This window comes from Crotalus tigris, unplaced genomic scaffold (assembly GCF_016545835.1).
Source record: "Crotalus tigris isolate CLP2741 ecotype Arizona unplaced genomic scaffold, ASM1654583v1 scf7180000018049.691279, whole genome shotgun sequence".
Classification (NCBI taxonomy): domain Eukaryota; kingdom Metazoa; phylum Chordata; class Lepidosauria; order Squamata; family Viperidae; genus Crotalus; species Crotalus tigris.
Genome location: NW_024096795.1, coordinates 123,862 through 142,156, shown reverse-complemented (window position 1 = coordinate 142,156; position 18,295 = coordinate 123,862). Strand labels below are relative to the sequence as shown.

At 35.4% G+C, this 18,295-nt stretch overlaps 1 protein-coding gene across 1 annotated transcript in view; it reads left to right on the top strand.

Annotated features, from left to right (window-relative positions):
* Nucleotides 1–18,295, top strand: part of NRP1 (neuropilin 1) — a 159,753-nt gene that overhangs the window by 100,136 nt on the left and 41,322 nt on the right. Inside the window, 1 exon segment of the mRNA XM_039347060.1 lies at nucleotides 15,570–15,728. Within this exon segment, the coding sequence (XP_039202994.1) occupies nucleotides 15,570–15,728 (159 nt within the window).

Genomic DNA, 18,295 nt, shown 5'->3' with positions numbered 1-18,295 from the left:
TTGAAAGAAATAATAACTAAAACCCCATGATCAGTCTGAAAGAGGTGCAGTATTGCAAAATTATTTATTCATTTTCCATCTACATATAGTCAAATGAGCTAGCCAGTGGGGAACTGGTTAAATAGGTTAGCTGATTAGGGAAGAATATGATCAACAAACCAGTAACCCAAACTCTTAAGCTTTTCCAGTATAGAAATGAGCCTATTGTGAGAGAAGTAGTCCAGTGCTATTTATTGATAGCTACCGGTAGCTCAACTTACTATCACTTACTTAGTCATCATTCAAAGTTACAGCAGCACTGAAAAAAGTGACTTATGACTGTTTTTCATACTTACAATCATTCAAGCATCTCCACAGTCACATGAACGAAATTCATACATTTGGCAACTGACTCATATTTATGACAGTTGCAGTGTCCTGGGGTCATGTAATCACCATTTGCGACTTTCTGACAAGCAAAGTAATGGGGAAGCCAAATTCACTTAACAATTGTGTTATTAACTTTACAATTGCAGTAATTCCATTAACAGCTGCAGCAAAAAGGGTCACAAAAATGGGGCAAAATTCACATAACAAATGTCTCACTTAACAACAGAAATTTTTGGCTGAATTGTGGTTGTAAATCAAGGACTACCTGTATTTATTTATGCAACCATTTGTCAACCAATATAAAACATCAGAACAATTTCTATAAAAGAAAATAAGATAAAAACATTTTTAAAGTCACAAAATCCATAGCTACAAGGTCACTCCCATCAATAACATTCATAACAATGATACATAGACTGTACCAAAATTATTATACCTTGGATAATAGTAAAATAATAAATAAATATACTTTGCCTTTCTGATATAGGGGATAGAAAAGTTTTCATGAGCGTAACATTAACATCCATTCTTTCATTAAAAGTAAACAAGTATGAATAAACATTTAGAAAACCCTCTCAGATAGAGACAATTACAATTGAGTCACTCAAGTCACTAAAGAGGTTATTTGCATTCTGTGACTATCTATGCCTCAGCATATTACATAAAACTGTAATGTGCTTAATTCGTCATGTGAAATCAGCCACCCTAATTTGTAAACTAAAGTGTATTCCAAATCCATTCAATTGCATTTTATTCCATAAACATAGTTAAACAAAACCATAGTTTAGTGCAATATATAAACTCAGCCAATGATTTTCATAGGCTTCAGCTGTATGGCTATAATTTAATGCAAATTTAGGAACAGGAAACAGGAATATAAAGATTTTTGGACAAAACACGTAAACAAATTATTTGCTTTAAAAACAATGCATTCAATAATTTTGGCATACAATCTTGTAAAAATGAGCAGGATATGTGTCTTCCCTAATATATGTTCTATTGTTTGGGGAAGTATTCTAAACAGCATATTTTGCAGGCAAATTTTTAGTGAAAGGCTAAAGGAACAGGTGATGTAAAATATGGTAGTTAACTGCTACAAGTCTCTGACTTTTGGGAGCATCACATATGCTGCCAATTGGCAAGAGTATTGCACAGTCCCAAAACACTTATTGGCAATAACAATATAAAATTTATATGCCGCCTGACTTTCAGCAATTCTGGGTGATTTGCAATTATTGCTGTAATTATTGAGAAAGCAAACTGATGAAATTTCTCCCTACCATTTTGTCTTTGCTTTCTTTCCCCAAACACATGGGAACTCTTTCAAACAAAGTGCTGCCTTGTGACCACCTGGTGTTATTATTTTACAGGAATTATGAAATTAGAGACTAGCATTTTTGAGTTTTCCATTAAAAGAAGTCTTAAAAATAAAATCTAATGAGTTACAAAGCTTGACAAGCTGCACATGAGTTGGCTGAATTATACTGATTGTTAGTATATTAAAAATATTCAAGAACCTACGATCAAGAGGCAAAGGAATAAGTTATGGATACAAATGCCTTGGGGAGAAGCTACTGAATGCAAATTGATGAGCCCCTTCTTTTTTGATAAACTTACAAAAGTGTGAATGTCACTACTGCATTTGAATGAATGTTGCGCCTTAATTTTTCATGGAACTCCATCAAATTCTCAGAGGACCTGAGAGATGATCTGATGTAGTAGATGCCCCTACCTAAAAAACCTTGGAGAAGTATTATTCAACCCGTTTTGTTGTTCAGGTATGGGGGGAATTGTTCTGCAGAAACAAAGAGTTCACCTATATTGTGCTTTTCTCAGAATGCCTATTGTTATAATTGTATTGTAAAACAGAATGCCTATTGTTATAATTTTCAGGAGTGATAATAAAATATGAATGACATAGGCTGAATAGAACAGGGGTCTCCAAACTTGGCAACTTTATGACTTGTGGACTTCAACTCCCAGAATTCCTCAGCCAGCCAAGCTAGCTGAGGAATTCTGGAAGTTGAAGTCCACAAGTCTTAAAGTTGCCAAGGTTGGAGACCTCTGGAATAGAACACTTGTGTTTATTAAATGTAGGGAGATTAAATAAATTGACTGTGAATTTTTGTATTTAGACAAAAATTCAGAGGAAAGATATCCTAGAAAATGGCTTTACCTTAGCTGCACCTTATTGTTAGTGGTTGTTGTAGATGATATTGGATACATGTTACTAAAAGCAAAAAGAGAAAGAGAGAGAGAAAGAAAAATAAACATTCACTTCAAATTTTCATTGCCTATCCCTCAGGCACATGTACAAGATGTTTAAATAAGCTCTCCTATAAATGCCAATCTAAACAACTATCTGAAAAGAAATATAAATTTGCTGTAAAAAATTATATGTCATTCACCAGCCAACTTATATGTGAAAATGTCTGTGAGTGAGTGTGTGTGTGTGTGTGTGTGTGTGTGTGAAAGAGAGAGAGAGAGAGAGAGTGTATTTCTGCCTACTATGCAAACAAACATTTGTTCAGATGTTAAGGTGGGATGCCATATGACAAAAGGCAATTATTTTTAGAAAATCTTGGATTTTTCTTGGAAATCCTGCTAGAAAAATCCTTTCCACATCAGTGTATAACAATGTTCATTTTTCCCCTCAATTGCAATATGATAAATATTAAAAGAATAGGGTGTTGTTTCAGAAATTGAATGGAAAAGGAAGTAAAGTCCATTTGGGAGCATCTACAATACTAAAAAATCCATTCAGAAGTGAGTAAAGCACATTCTGCCATTTGTTGTAACAGTTTAGTTTAGGCTGCTACATAAACCAGAAGAGGTGCTGTTCACAAAATCTCATTAACTTTAATGAATGAATTTCTTGAAACAGTGTTATAAACAGAGATAGGTACACACACCTGAATATAGAAGCACATTATAGGTTTTGTTCTGATATTAGTATTTAATTAAAGGGCAGTGAATTGATAGTAGACAATGGTGTCACCAGCTTATTATGGCTTCACCTGGCAGATATGTAGCACTTCACAGCTGCCTATTCATCACACTTCTCCAGGGCTGATTAATATCTGTATCTCTTCCAGGGCTTTCATGTGTGAAGCCAGGAAAAGTTGAAGCTTCTTTATAGAGCCACATAAATGTCCAATGAGTGCTTCAATATTCATTTCAGTACCTCTCTGAGAAGCCTTTTCTGTTTTGGGTCCAAATAAAAACTCAAATTAAGCTCAAGGGAATTTGTTCCTGTGTAAATAAGCATACAAATGCAATTTTCATATTGCTAAGCCAAAGAGAATCTCTTTTGCGTATGTTTTATACTCAGAATTTGTTATGCAAGCAGTGTTGGTGCTAACATATTATCCCAAGATAAAAGTATGGCTTTAATTATATTGTAGTGCATAGAATATTATATTTCATTCAAATAAAGTGGGACCTCTGTTCTTCTAATGCTTAAACAGTTATGTCACAAATTGATACAGTGATAAGTGTATTTATCCATAAAAAGATATATTACCATAACTTTGGCAAATCGTTTATTCATGTTTTTCAGTACACAAGCCATAAGCAGCAAATCTACTCCTAAGATATCACAAAGCTATGTAGCTTCTGTGAATTTTGCTGGGATGCAATTTCCAATATTCATAACAAATAGCAGAGCTGGCTGAAAGAAGTTGGAATCCAGCTAACTAATCCTACAAAACTGTGAAGGGTCACAGGCTTTTTTTAAAAAAAAAACCAACATGTTGGCTTTCCTTATTTTTAAAAAATGAAGAAATTGCTGCATTTCCCAGTTTCCAGGTACAATAATGAAGACATTTGTCATTCTGTTTTTGAAGCCTAAACAGAAACAAAAAGTTGTAGCCCTAAGCTATGGATATAAGCAAACCTGACAGGATAAACTGTTGATGGGTATTCTAGTAACAAAAATTATTTTTTGAATAAAGAGGATCATAACCATACTAAGCAAGCCATAAAGTAATAATGAATATATTGGAGCAGAAGTAGGTCAGAGAGACCACAGGGATTCAAAATTGATAGTAGAGCATCTGTTACTTGGCAAAATTGAAGTACTCTTATACAGTGCTTTTTTTGGGGGGGGGGGAAAGGTGCTGGAACTCACACACATCATACAACCCGCCTTGTCTACCCTACAAGGTTCCATCCAAAAAAGGTGTCAGAACTCTGTTCTGGGCATTCTATGAGAAAAAAAGCCCTGCTCTTATATATTTTGCCTAGACTAGTTTACATAGTCTATATATAAGATAAAAATAAGATAGAAGGGTTCAGAGGCCATGTGAGTCATTTTATCTCTACCAGGTCCATTAAGTTTCTTGTTGCCTGGTCATTCTGTCTGCATCCATATATTTTCCAGCTTTCTTTTATTCCTTCACTGAACTTTGCCCTTTTTACAACTTCCTCATAGGGATGGGGGATAGGAGGTCAAAAGGATATTTGCTTGAGTGAGTTAACTACTTGCCCTTCCAGAATCGGTGCATTCCACTATCCCTGCAAGCTTTTTCTTGCTTTTGTTGTTCTTCTCACTTCCTTTCATCAGAGGAATCAGGAGAGAGAGAGAGAGAGAGAGAGAGAGAGAGAGAGAGAGAGAGAGAGAGATGCAATCCCATCTTAGATGAAGCTGAAACGGTTTAGTTTTCTTTCGGTTTAAAACATTCCTGAAAAGGGATTCCTCATTTTAGATTTTACATCTGCCCGACCAACAAAAGTTCCTTACAGCTTTTTTTTTTAAGAAAAAAAATATCCCACACTGATTAAACGAAATCCATCTCTGGTGTCTTTCACAAAAGGAACCAGACTCAGATGGGGTGTTTAAAGGAAACATCTGACAAGCAGCTGGTACCTATGTGGCTTGTTGTTTCTCTTTTACTTGGCCTCCTGTGCTGAACTCATTAGATCAACTTTATTATTTTTGTAGTATGCTCGTAACTTGCTTCCTTATGCAAAGATTGGGCAGCTGGAGTGCAGATAGAGATCCTTGTAACATTTTACTGAAATCATATTGACTCTTCAAAGAACTTTGATCATACAGTCCTTGGTCAACCATGAAGAGTGATTGAAGTATGGGATTAGGCCAAAGGAGACTTAGATTCAAATTCACTCATAGTTATAAGCAATTTATGGGCTAATTTTAAATTGGTTACTTTCATACTAAATTTACCTTACAGGGTTGTTGGGAGAATAAAATGAAGGGAAATTCTCTCATGAATTATTTGAGCTTTGGAAGAAATATGCAATATAAATTTATTTATTTATTTATTTATTTTTAAAATTTATATGCCGCCCAATCCCTAGGGACTCAGGGCGGGGTACAAAACTAAAACAATAAATATAACAATAAAACAGTAAAATAAGTGCATTCATACAGCATGTCCCAATCGTATCCCGGCCCGCCCGGGGACATCAACCCCAGGCCTGCGGGAACAGGAGAGTTTTAATAGCTTTCTTAAAGGCTGGCAAGGTGGGAGCAGTTCGAATCTTGGGGGGAAGTTGATTCCACCAGGTCGGAGCCACCACAGAAAAGGTTTTATTTTATAAATAAAATAATCCAAAGATAAGTATATGAACTGAATTTCTGAAGTTACCAAGCAATTTTAAATGCTTTAATGGTACAGAAAGTTTCGAAACATTTACTCTTGCCAAGAACTTACTAACCAGCCTTTTCTCCCCAAAATATTGGAAATATTTTCAGTGGCAAAGCTATGTGGAAAATAAAGTCATTTATTTATTCATCACAGCTTTGCTTCCATAAAAGCTGCCATATATTTTCCAGGAAAATGCTTACCTAGATAAACTATATAGCAAGACTTTATTTTAGCACATTTAATTTGATAGGATATTCTGGTCCAAAAACATTCATACTGAAAATTTAGTGAATATCTGGCTTTTCTGGATAAAGCAGGAATGAGCTGGATGAATAAAACACCTATTCTCTCTGATCTTAATGTGTCCAAGCAAGCAAGTTCATGAGAGGTAAATGTTTCATGAAGACATGATTTCAGAACAGGATTCCCTATCAGCAGGACAAACAAAAGTCTCAACAAGTCTGTAGAGATTCTCAATCATCCAAGTCATGGTTGTCCCAAAGGTGCTTTTTTCGAAAGCACCTGAACTTTCTTTGAAAATAGCACTTAGACTTACAGCACTTAAACTTATATACTGCTCCATAGTCTTCTACAGCACTCTGTGAGTGGTTTACAAATGCCACCATATTGCCCCCAACAATCTGGGTCCTAGTTTTATCAGCTTCAGAAGGCTGGATGGCTGAGTCAACCTTGAGCTGGTCAGGATCAAACTCCAGACTGTGGGTAGAATTTGCCAGCAATAATGCAATCTAAGTACTGAGCCACTATGGCTCCTGAAGAAGCCTCTTCGATGAGAAATGAAAATGTTTTCAAAGCAAGGAAGAAAAATAAGAAAGTCCAGTTGCCTTTTGGAAAAAGCACTTTTGGGACAATCAGATCAAACCCAAGTAGGAAGCGTGGTAAGAAATCTAACATGCCACAAGGGATCAGTTATCTTCTCTCATTCATTCATTCAACCAAGTTTCTTGAAAAGGGTTTATTGTAATTATACTGAGCTCAAGTCTGCTTGCCTTCGCCTGGTTAAATATTAAAATGCATCGTTTAATGTGGAGAATACAAAACTAAAATTATTAGGATAATAATTTGAAAAGACAGTGTTTCTTGCCAGCAATCAGACTCTCTTGTAGTCATGCTTGTCTGCTACAAGAATGACTGGCAGGAAGACTGCAAAAGTAGGGGAGGATATGGAAGAAATCCAGAAACTTTGGGACATTTGTTTCTTAGTTTTGAGGATTTCTGAAAGCTCCAATTTCAACAGCGCAATTCATTAAGAGGCTTTCACTGTTCTATAGTCTCTGGACTCAGTTCCAGAAAAAAAATTATCCAGGCTGTGCTAAACATTCCTCTGCATTTGAAACTACAGGATTAACTGGTAGTTTAAAATCAAATTTAAATCACAAAAAAGTATTCAAAATGTTAATTAAAAGGAGTTAGTTTCTGAATAAGCTATAGCTTGCAAAGGATTTCTAAGAACCTTGGAAGAGACAAGGGAGTTCATTCATATTTCTTTCTCTGTTGACCCAGCAATTGTAAAATATCATAGGTGCACATTTGCAAGCTTTCTTGGTGCCAAAGCAAAGCTTTTTGGCTTTGGAGCAGGAATATTGTACAATCAGCCATGCTCCTTATAGATAGAAAGCAATCTTTTTCAAAGGCGCCAGGAGTTAATCAGCTTCTGTTCCTAATGCAGAATAACTTTTCAATTGCATAAAAAGCTGATTGCTTTGGATTACAATGTTCCATATTGTCACAGAAATGCATTGATTGTGCTTTCATCTCCAGATTTTAAGATGTTACCAAACAAGAGGTGAACCACAAAAGGATATCTTTTATGATTCTTTTGAAAATATATGTTGATTTTAAAAACTCATCAAGATATAAATTAATGGAATACCTGAAGGGCATTTCCAATTTGGTTGCAAAGCCAAGCAAACAGTGCCATAAATGTAGGTTTATGTAGGTTCCATGGGATACATTATGTACTGCATATTTCTGAACCGATTTTATTTTTCATGGCCTACGTGTAAAAATGAATCAGAGCTAATGTATAACAGTGATATTTTTACCTCCCAGGATAGGAATAGCATTTTTCTCTTATTCTCTTCTTTCACATTTAATGTTTATACTTTCCATGCTGGAACAATTTGGTATGCTGAAATTTGGAAGTATCTCAAGCCAAAATGTGTAGTGTATGAACCTGCTATATTGAGTCCTGTTTGTCTCTCCATATCTGAATTTCGATTGCCAAGTTTTATAGCTACAGCAGATTTTATTATTCAAAAACAGAACCAGATGGAATGCCAGTTCAAAGAACATGTCAGAATTAAATATTTCTCTTTTTAATTAGTTGCTTCTGATTTATGCAAGAAAAAATTAACATAAGACAAGGAGAATGTGCCATACATCCAGATGTGACACAGCCAAGACAAGCACTGTCTTTTCCCTGTCAAAAAGATAGGTTCTTTTTCCTCCCCACAAACACAAAATTTGGGGAGGGGGGTGACAGGACTTGTAAGCATGGCATTGACAAATGGCAAAGACCTGTCTTCACTCCATAATGGCAACATTTAAAAATACTCACCCGTTTTAATTGAAAATTAGCATACCTTCTACAGGAGACATAATCTATCATTTCTGTAGCTTAGTTTTTTTCTGTCATAAATAGTATTTCATAATCTTTAGACTTTAGTCAACTCAGTGAAGGAGACTTGGAGGGCGTTTACTTCTACCAAATAGCACTTCTTTAAAGATTTAGTGTACAATATCTTCGATATAGAAAGTATATAAGATGGAAAAATATATGTGTTGCAATTGCTGGGTCGACAGAGCTCATGCAATTCAGACTAAAGTCCTCTCAACCTTGGAAACTCCATTGGTGATTTAGGATACTTCATTTTCTCTCACAGTTTGTACTTGTTTAGCAACTGCCTTGTTTAATCATCATTTGCAGTTATATCAATGATGAAAAAATAATTCTTACATTTACAACCTATGCAGGTCTTTAAAGCAAAGGAAGCTATAAATCAAAGGAAGCAAAGAAAAGCTGAAGTAAGATTATAACCATAGTTTCATTTAGCAACTATTTCATTTAATGGCTGCCAGTGTTAACTGTGATCACTAAACAAGGACTATATTAATAACTAAATGACTGTCCACCCATCTATATCAAGTAGGGGTGAGCAAAGTACACATATACCCTACTTGCAAGCGCATTTTTTCAGCATTCAGAACTTCTTCAGAATCATGCTGGGAAAATGACAATTTTATGTAATTTTTCATTATTTTCTTTTTTTAAAAAATCAAAAAAATCCCCAATTGAAAAAAAAAGTTTTTATGACCACATCCCTTTTGGAATAAAGAAGTCAAAAATATTGAATACAGGGACTTGGGATCTTGTTGCCCCAAGAGATAATCAAAGAATATTTTCCCAATGACTGATAAAGGGCTAAGAAAACTAGTAAAGAATGTCTACCCTGTTTCTCTGAAAATAAGAACCAACCAAAAAATAAATTGTAGCATGATTTTTCAGGACACTCGTAATATAAGTCCCACCCCAAAAATAAGCTCCAGTTAAGATCATCAGCCAAACAGACACATTTAGTACCATATTTCTCCGAATATAAGCTCTAACTGGAAAATAAGCCCTAATGTGTTTTTTGGAGCAACAATTAATATAAGACTCGGTCATATTTTCGAGGAAACACGGTACTATTACAGGTAGTCCTAGTATTACAACCATTGGTTTAGTGACAGTTCAAAGTTACAACAGCACTGAAAATATAGCTTATCACTGGTTTTCAAACTTATGACAGTTGCAATATCCCCCTGATCCTGTGATCGAAATTTGGGTGTTTGGCAAATGACATGTGTTTATGATAGTTGCAGTATCCCAGGTTCAGGTGATCATGTTTGTAACCTTCCCAGCCACTTTCCAATAAACAAAATCAATGGGAGAAGCCAGATTCACTTAATGACTGCATGATTCACTCAACAACTGCAGTGATTCACTTTACAACTGTGGCAAGAAAGATTTAAAAAGGAGCAAAATTCACTTAAATGCCTTGTTTAGCAATGGAAATTTGATCCTAAGTTGTGGACTATCTGTAATTTTCCACTCTTGTCACTGAGTAGCATAACTTGCTATTGTCTGTTGCTTAAAATCTGTTCCTTAAAACTCATAACCTTGCTCTGGTTTAGCTCATCTGATACTGAAAAAAATGCACTTTTATTCACTTCTTATTTTTGACTTTGGGGAATATTATATATATATATTCCCTGGAAGGTAAACTTTAAATAGGAAGTAGAAGTATCTTGTCTATTCTACATAAATGGCATGCTACAGATATTAAGAGCTAAATTCACACACCACCCTGGCAATATCATATTTCCCCGAAAATAAGACCCCATCTTATTTTTATTTTTCTTGCCTCCAAAGGAAGCACCAGATCTTATTTTGGGATGGTGTCTTTTCCACTCACCTTCAGCACTGACAGCTCTGTCCAGCTGGCCACTTCTTCTGCAGCTGAAGGAGCAACTTCATTCTTCAGCTGATATTGGAACTCAGGCCTGTATTTCCGGAAGGCCACTGCAGCTGAGAACCGAGCTATGGATTTAATCCATAACTTGGTTCTCGGCTGCAGTGGCCTTCCAGACTGTGAAATGCAGGCCTGGGGATGCCGCAGAAGAAGTGGGCCAGTGAGGAGAGGCCTGGCTGCAAGGTAAGTGGATGCAGAGTGCATGGGGCAGCTTCATACCCCTACCCGCGTCCTAGCTTGATGTGTGCCTCACCCCAAAACTAGGGCTTATTTTTGGGGTAAGGCTTATATTCGTCCCACTCCCAAAAATCAAGCTAGGGCTTATTTTTGGGAAAGGTCTTACTTTCGGGAAAACACAGTACATTTTCTAAACTACTATGGGACATCTATGTTTTCAAGTTTCTTCATCTAAAGGAACAAATGTTCTCCTGGCTTTCAAATAAATGCATAACAAATTGTTGCAAAATAAAAAACAGCACAAAAAATTAAATTGTTAGGCTTAAACTAGGGGAGTTGTGACAAATGCATAATTTCTCTATTCATTTCTGAAATTCTGGAAATAATAAAATGTGTACAATTTTGCTGCTATTAGATTTTCTAATGTGAACAGTTAAAAGAGATCTCTCTTGAACTGTACTTTCTAAGTAGGTGATTCTGAGTTCTGCTATGTTCTGATTTGGGAAAAATACATTGACTCAGCTAGCAATAAAGACTGCAGTTACATAGTAGTCCATGATGTGTTTTGTTTAGTTGTGTCTTGGCATAATGTGTGAATTTAGCCATTGTGGTTTATAAACCGTGCTTTATGATTTTGTTTTATTTTCAAATTGGGTCATTGTTGTTTAGCAAATTACAATGTAAACAAATTATGGCTTAGCACAATGCATGAAACCAACCAGAGGTATGCATATGATTCTGGCAATGGCCCAGCAGGGAACCAGAACATATTAACATCATGTGACTACTGTATCCAACTGCTAATTCAGAAGGATAATATGCTAGTTTATTGTAGAATATTGTAGAAATAAATGCTCTTTGAGGATTGGAACAATCATGTATGTTTTAATACAGAACAGGTCTTACTATATATATATATGACACAATTCTCTTAAAATATTGACTTTTCAGCATCTGGGGTCAAGTGACAGATTATGCAGTTTTCCAAGCTGCAAGACATGCTCACAAATAAAATGCTTCCTGTTAATCAAACTCCCGCTCTGCATCTTTTATTTTTTCAGGCGGCAGTACAAATAAAGCTACAGCAAAAGTGTTAAAAAGGCTGGCATCCACAGTTGCTCCCTTGCCACAGCAGTCTCAGCTATGTTTTATTATGCATGACAGATTTTCATTTTCAAAATGAGTCTTTTGCATTTATGGTGCAGTTGTGTTTGCTTGATTGTAGGCAGCAAGAAGATTCATTTCACACTGTATGTTGTGCTCACAGACTGTTTAACCACCCATTTGGCTGCATGATTTACTGCACAGTAGCTAAATACACTACTTTACTCTTGCTAAATGGACTCTGAATGAAGCAGGAACTTCAGACAATTTGGTTCACCACAAAGCTGAATGCAGCCCACTGACTGACTATATGGTTAATAATTCATTGCCTTGATTTTTTTAAAATTCCTATCACATAAAAAAAATTCCTGAGATTTATTTAGTACCTTACGAGGCAGTCTTCTAATGATGGTAGACTTCATTTGACTTCTTGCATCACAAGACAAGTAGAGCTGAGATTTGGAAAACCTTTCAATGCAGTTCTGCCTACAGCACAGATTAAAACTTGAGCTGTAAAAATATACATACAAATTACCAAGAGAAAAATAGAAAGTTCTTTGATATAAGGAGACATCAGTGCTACTTATTCTAGTTGGAGCCTAAGAAGAACGGTAGCCCAGTTAAAACAGAAATGTTATCTTGATTTTCCATTTATCATTTTTTTCTTGTGTACTATCAATATTTAAGATTTTTATTCTGTAGTCCTTTTACTATTTTTTAATTTTATTTAGAATGTAGTACTTATACATTTATTTATACATATACATTTAAATAAACAAATTGGGAAAGAGTTAAATGAAAGATTAGTGGACTCAATTGGACAAAATATATTTGATATTTTAAGTCTTCATCTTTCTAAGCAATGGCAACTTTTTAAATATGAGGTGAGATGTAATTGTCACACAGATAATCAATCTGTGAAAGGTACATTTAATTCCTTGTGACATTGTTTCCGTATGTTTATAACAGATGTGCCTATGAGACTTGTGTGAAATATATATATATAAAAAACCCTGAAATCCCTTGCATTGGGGTGAAGTCAGGGCGACTGAATGGAGCTGGAACATTTATTGACTGGATGCTCTTCCTGATGCCTATGTAGAGTTTGCAAGCAGACAAGTAATTATTGAGCCCAAAGAGAGAAATATCTACTGCTATCTAGGATCAAATTCACAGGCTCCTGATTGTGAGGCAAGAACTTAATCTCTAGGCCACCTCACAAGCACGTTGGCCCACTACAACTCATTGGGTTAATAGTTTTTAATAGCATGTAAACGTGCAGTTTTCTCTTGCTAACAAAACACTCAGACAGTCTTAATTCTATGTATACAATCAGGCCATAATAGAAAAGAAAATGCCATCAGACTGTTTGCTTGATATAGAACTTAATGTAGTGAAAGAAGAAAATATTGAATAAAGAAGGCTCCTAATCTTGAGGATGAAAAGTAAAGGTGTTTTTAAATTGGGCTGATATTATAGAACTTTCAAATATCAATCTCAGTATTTTCTTGCTCACATGTTTAAATGCTTTTCTATCAGGTTATTTGATGTTCAGCATCAGATATACAGTCTTTCATCACTGCATTCCTATATTATTCATCTTAATGTGAAACAGATGTTTTTTTTCCGATAAAAAGGCCTAGAAAACAAGGTAGGAAAAGTCAAAAGAAAGGGAGGTGGGAAAGAGGAGAAAATAGCTGCCAAGTAATCATATTGCTACCGTAGTTAGAGGAGATTTCCCAACACCTGAAATCTGCGTGTATCAGATTTTTAAATGCTAAGGTGACCAACTTTTTTACAATGAAGAGGAGGACACAAAAAAAATTGAAGAAAAAATATCGTAAATAAAAGAAACATTTTATTCATTGCAACAATAATGCAGAATACACCATAATATGATAAATGCATAATAGAATCAGAGTGTTCATTGCAGTCCACAGTTGAATCTTATGTAGCTATAACATGCTGATTCCATATACAGATAGTCCTCAAGTTACAATCATTTAATGACTATTAACCCAATGAGTTGTTCGAATTTACAACAGCATTGAAAAAAGCAACTTAGGACCATTTTTCACACATATGACCATTGCAGCGTCTCCTGGTCATGTGATCAAAATTCAGATGCTTGGCAACTGACTCATATTTATGACAGCTGCAGTGTCTAGAGGTCTTGTGATCACCTTTTGTGACCTTCTGACAAGCAAAGTCAATGAAGAAGCCAGATTCACTTAACAGCCATGTTACTAACCTAACAACTGCAGTGATTCACTTAACAACTGTAATAAGGTCGTAAAATGGAGCAAAATTCACATAATAACCATCTTGCTTAGCAACAGAAATTTTTGGTTTGTTATTGTAAGTCAGGGATTACCCGTAATAAAGATTTATGATAATAGATTCTTTCTGAAAAGAGGATTTTTTTAAAAAAAAAATACTGCATCCCAGTTCTAACCGCCTTCCCCAGAGAGTTTTGCTTTGCTCCAGTTTTCTGGCTTTATAAGCATTAAGAAAGAGCAAAGCACTTTTTAAAATCAAAACTGGGAGCAATGCTTGTCTCTCTGATCCCAAAAGCTTTGCTCTGTAACTTTTGTTCCTCAAGATTTTTAGTTTCCTAGTGGTTGTATATTATCTAGGTAAATCTAAATAGCAGCCTGTCTATCTTCAACAGGACTTCCTTCATATTTTCCCTAAGAGATTATGTTGATTTAACCCATCCATCCACCAACTCTCTTTGCTTTTGGATGTATGACATGCTTTCAGGAAAAAGGATGCTTGACGGACACTAGAGACATGCAATCTGCATCCGGCATGCCTCAAAATAATTAAAAAGGTTGATGGGTGGGGATATTTAAGACAAGCAGTTTCAAAGCACCCTTCTAATGTCTGGGTAATGTTTGGAGAATAATCTCCTAGAGAATTTCACCAAATTATAAGCCTTTAGATGCCATATTTGTAAGATAAGAAAATATTTGACTTTACATTATCATTCTACTTTGAACATTCAGCTATTGATAGGTGTTATCAATATATGCCATTTTAATCAATTTGATTAATCTTATGCCATTTTAATCAATTTGATAAAAGAATTTGGTTTTGCAATAATAGAAAGGGTTGTTCTTTGGGGGAGTGAGATATTTTCATTTGGTTTTTTCCTCCTAATTTAATCCATGCAGATTGTAAATTAGAGAAATATATATGTTTTGAAATCTTTCAGTTGCAACAACAACATATTGAAATAGGCAATAGACAGATGACAGAGATAGAGATAAATAGATATAGATATGTGTGAATAATGTATACCCAGCAGTCAAGATTCAAAAAAGCCTATGCATGTAAGCAAATTAAATTCTCATGAATACAAAGTTGGAAATTTCTGATTTTATCTTAGCAACAATATCTTATCAGCCTGCTGAAGTGTTGGTCCAATATTGGACATTTCCAGTTGTTCAGACCATATACACATTGTCTACCATTCTTCCCATTGAGTGTGTGGTACAGATGAACAATTGCTTGCATTTATATATTGAACAGATATATTTTTATTGTTGGAAGATGTATATAGACGATATTATGCTATAAGAGTACTATCAGAGCAAGACCTTGAAGCGGATGTCATAGCTGAATCGGCAGGAGTACCACTAACAAAAGCAGGATTGTCTTATCACATTCTAAAGAAGCAAAGTGTTATTTGTTCAGCATATGACACGTTAGAATATAGATTACATGTAAATTTTTCCCTTCTCTCCCTATCTCTCCTCTTTCCTTCCCACAGGTAGACATAGGCGTTCTCCGCTTTGTATCTGCCATTGGGACTCAAGGAGCAATCTCAAAAGAAACTAAAAAAATGTATTTTCTGAAAATATATCGAGTAGATATTAGTTCCAATGGAGAAGATTGGATATCCATTAAAGATGGAAACAATAAACCTTTGGTAATGTTTTTCATCTGTATGATGTTCTTGACTATTTACAAATTTATAAAATTCTGTATTTAATTACAGTTATCAGTAAAAGGAATCCCTGTAGATTTTACTTCACTGGTCACTGCAAACTATAGGGGGCAGTGTTCAACTCCGTTTCAAAGCCATTGAGCCAGTGCTGTCCAAAGACATTTTCGTGGTCATGTGGCATGGCATCACAGTTCCCACCAAAGTGTTATTTATTTACTCGCATTTGGGTGCTTTCAAACTGCTGGGTGGTCAAAAGCTGGGACGAGGACAGGGTGTCACCCCTTCACAAGGCATTCAGGTCTTGAACCTAGTCTGCCTGCTGACAAGCCCAGCGTCTTAATCACTGAGCCACCATGCCACCCTTGAATCACCATGCTGCCCACAGTTATCAGTGCTTTAAACAAAATGCTAGGTACTTGGAGGATCAATTATACTTACCCTATTCGTCATTTTACTAGTCAGTTAAAAACAGTGAGAAAATAAAATAGCCTCAACAGACAAATTCTAACACACTGAAATAATCCTTATAGTCTTTCTCCAATCATTTATGTTTTTTTTTCTTGTTATATCACTCCTTAATAATTTATAGGTGTAAAAATGACATTCTATAATAAAATGCTTCATTGCTGCAGCATGGAAAACAAGAAGATTAAATCATCAAAATGAAACACTTTTAAACCCATTAATTATAATTGTTGATATTTAACTGCTTTCCCAAACTAAACATCCTTCGTCTTGTCTGGATTATGTCTAATTTTTCTTTAGATTTTAGATTTTTTTTCAGATTCCCAGATTTTGTTTCTTACTTCTGTTAGACTGCAGACGGTTAAAAAATCCATGCAATAATATATATCATACCCAATAAAAGTCTGAAGCATAAATAAAAGAGTCATGTATTTCCCAGTTAATTGTGACTCCTTAATACAGCGGTTCTCAACCTATGGGTCGCAACCCCATTTGGGGTCGATCGACCATTTTTCGGGGGTCGCCAAAGAAGGCGATCCGCCATTTTCTCCCCTCAGAGGGTGCCGCCGCGTATGCGCACTGTGCATGGTGGCGCCGCTGCGCATGGTGGCGCCGCCGCGCATGGGGCACCGCCATGCATGGGGGCGCCGCCACGCATGCGGGGCGCGCCACGCATGCGCAGAACTTTGTGTGACGGGGGTCGCCATCACACAAACGTTGAGAACCACTGCCTTAGTATGAAAATATTAAAGAAGTCTACAGAATAGCATCAATTCAAAATCCTTGTTTTCACCAAATTAGTGTCATGTAATTATATTAGAAGTGCCTCAGTTGTGCACTGCTTCTATTTTATCAACAAGTAGCAATCTTTTAAAAATTGGGAAAAAAGAAATGCTGCATTAAAATGGTACATCAGATGGATATCTTTTCCTCAGTTTGATATAGGTTCCATAATATTTAGCAAAAATGGTCAGTCAAAGCTTTGTACATTTCCCCAGATATGTCTTATTTATTTTGGAAATACCTTAAAAGTCTTATACAATCCAACCTTTGTACCTCTGCTGCACTTCCTTTATCATGAATAACAGATAACCACTTGGCTGTTTCATCCTGTTTGTCTGAAAGACAGCCAAACTTTACCACAGGCCTTGGCCTAACTTTCCTGTGCAATTAATATTAATAAGTTAAACAGATGGTTGATACTAAATAGAGTTAATGTTTGCAAGAAATTCCTGCTGATCTTCCATTACTACTTCCTTCCCATTTAAAAAAAACAACAGAAAGAGCAATTTTTAGTAAGACTATTACAAGGGGAAGTGAGACAATAATGTTTTAGTTGCCCCAAAATGGAGACAGAAATATTTCTAGCTGTCCAGTCCCAAGAAAGTAGAAACAATTGAACAATTAAAACCCATTTATAATGGATAAACAGCAGCTAAAATCAATACTACAACTAATTGCATTTTAGCTACTTATATGGACAGGTTTAAATGACATGGTCAACTTCCTTTACTACTATTTTGCTCTAAGAAAATACAAAGCAGGAAAGTTGGGGAAAGATTTAAGAAATTACTGCCTAAAAATGGAAAAATGTCTAACATCAGGAAATTGAGACTTGCATTGTCTAATGAAAAAGGAAATTAGTCACCTTCCTTGAACTTAGTCAATGAAGAATTTGACTTACTTATAGGCGTATTCATGTCTGGGCTGTAAAAGCCAGACAACAGCAAAAGATTTTCTAAATGTGTTTGCTTGCTTGTTTGTTTAAAACATTTATATAGCCATCCATCTTTTAACCAACTCTGGGCAACTCCCAATCAAAAGCTAAACCAAAAATTAAATCATATTAAAATTATAAAACTAAACATTAAAACATTAAAATATATCTTTGCTTCCGTCTGATAATCTTCTGAATTTTTTCAGTCTAAATATGCACCCCTAATTATAATGCACCTTTTTTAACAGAGCAGAATATATGTTATCCGTCTTTGAATGCCTTTCTTGATTGTCTAAAAAATAATATTAAGAAGTAGTGAAACACAGATAAATAGAATACCTAGATTATACTAAATATTGGAAGTATC